The 1997-nt window shown below is 43.2% G+C and overlaps 1 protein-coding gene across 1 annotated transcript in view; it reads right to left on the bottom strand.

Moving 5' to 3' along the window:
• Positions 1-1997, bottom strand: part of MARC1 (mitochondrial amidoxime reducing component 1) — an 11724-nt gene that overhangs the window by 4574 nt on the left and 5153 nt on the right. The window contains exon 4 of the mRNA XM_009333707.1: positions 650-790. Coding sequence (XP_009331982.1) covers positions 650-790 — 141 coding nt within the window. The remainder of the gene's footprint in view (positions 1-649; positions 791-1997) is intronic.

The raw sequence follows: 1997 nt of genomic DNA on the forward strand, positions 1-1997 counted from the left end.
GAGGGCCATGAAAATGATCAGGGGGATGGAACCCCTCTCCTATGAAGACAGGCTGAGAGAGTTGGGGTCGTTCAGCCTAGAGAAGAGAAGGCTTCGGGGAGACTTTGTTGCAGCCTATCAGTACTTAAAGGGGGCTTATAAAAAAGGCGGCGGCAAACTTTTTAGCAGGGCCTGTTGCAACAGGACAAGGGGGAATGGCTTTGAACTAAAGGGGGGTAGATTCAGACTAGATACAAGGAAGAAATTTTTTATGCTGAGGGTGGTGAAGCACTGGCACAGGTTGCCCAGAGAGGTGGTGGATGCCCCATCCCTGGAAACATTCAAGGTCAGGCTGGACGGGGCTCTGAGCAACCTGATCTGGTTGAAGATGTCCCTGCCCATGGCAGGGGGGTTGGACTAGATGACCTTTAGAGGTCCCTTCCAACCCAAACTATTCTATGATTCTATGAATAAGCATTCACAGACCTGTCTCCTCCCTCAATGTTTCACATGCACTGATGTGGGCAGAAGCTGTATCCCTCTGGAATCCAGTTGTAAAAATCACAGTCAGCAGCTTTCCTCATCCTCGTAGGCACCATCGCTCAAGTAAATTGAGTTACAAAGGAACATAACCAAGCCTTCAAAAAGACATTTAAGGCAGTTATTTTACCTCCTCAAAAGCACTGCAATCTGTCACAAGAATATTTGGCCTGAAGTTCTGTATCTTAACTTTCTTCTCCAGCCTGGTATTTAGATCTTCCAGTGAAGCTTCTGAGAGGATCAAGACTGGGCTACAGTCAGGATAGGCAACCTACATAAACAAACACAAAAAAATCCTAAGGCTGCTGTAAGAGCACGGGAGCAAAGTTACTGAATGGCAAAGGACAGATATGTTGGAACCAGTGGCCTGACTGTTAGGCTGCTGCATTCAGGTTTTAATTTTCCCGGAAGTAACAAGTTAACAAGTAAAATAACGTGCCCTTTCTTATTTCAGTAACCACGGCAAGTTTCATTTGCTCAAATTGCAAAATTAAACTTCTATTTATAGAATTAAAGCAAAATTATATAAGGTACAACTTCTAAGCTAAGATTGCCTTAGCTCCAAACTACCGGGCACGAGCCAGCACCAATCCGAAGGCATTGCGCTCACCCAGCAGGAGAATAAATACAAATCTGTGCAGAGGTCCTTGCTGGCAGGGCGTACCGTGCAGTAAGACAGCTACTCCCACGCACAAGCTGGAAGGGAAGAATCTCGGAGCAAAAGCCGAATCTTCATTTGCCTCAACATAGTACTATTCCCAATAATACCTTATAATCAACTAACTGGATTTTTCTATATAATGAATCTATCTTATGACAACACCAGAGGGAGTTTCACATACAGAATAGCAATACTAAATTGCAACTGTCCATTCGTCAGTATAAGTTTGCTTGGAAGTGGGAGGGCTGCCAGTTTAGCAAACAAGGCCAATGAACAGTTTTAAAAGAAAACTCCTATATATGCTAGTTTCACAGGAAAAAAAAAAAAAGAGAGAAATTTTGGCAAGAATTTTAGTGTATAGCCCTCCTCCTGTCTTTCTCTTATACTACCCTTTCCCCCGCCTTGTACATGCCTTTACAACCACAAGAAGATGAGTGTTGAAATAACTATACAAACAATTCTGCCCTCTTTTCATGCTAGGATTCCTGAATGTCACCCCTCCTAATCTGTCATCCCTTTTGCTGAAACCTAGTCTTCTGTATTGACCTCAGTGCCCTTACATAGTACATGCATAACTATAGAAGTTCATAATTGAATATACCTTCTTCTCTTTGTGCAACAACAAGCACACCACCAATGCCCTGTAGATAATAACATCACATCAGTAAGGCAAGGTTCTCACAAATTGCATTTGCTTAAAAAGCTTACACTCATCAGGTACAGTTCAAACCATCTTCACGTGAGAGAGTTGTTCAGACAAAAAGAAGGGCATCGGTGGCTCCAATGATATGAGGACATCTGAGCACAGCATCTCCTT

Source organism: Pygoscelis adeliae, unplaced genomic scaffold, assembly GCF_000699105.1.
Source record: "Pygoscelis adeliae isolate BGI_AS28 unplaced genomic scaffold, ASM69910v1 Scaffold1, whole genome shotgun sequence".
Lineage (NCBI taxonomy): Eukaryota > Metazoa > Chordata > Aves > Sphenisciformes > Spheniscidae > Pygoscelis > Pygoscelis adeliae.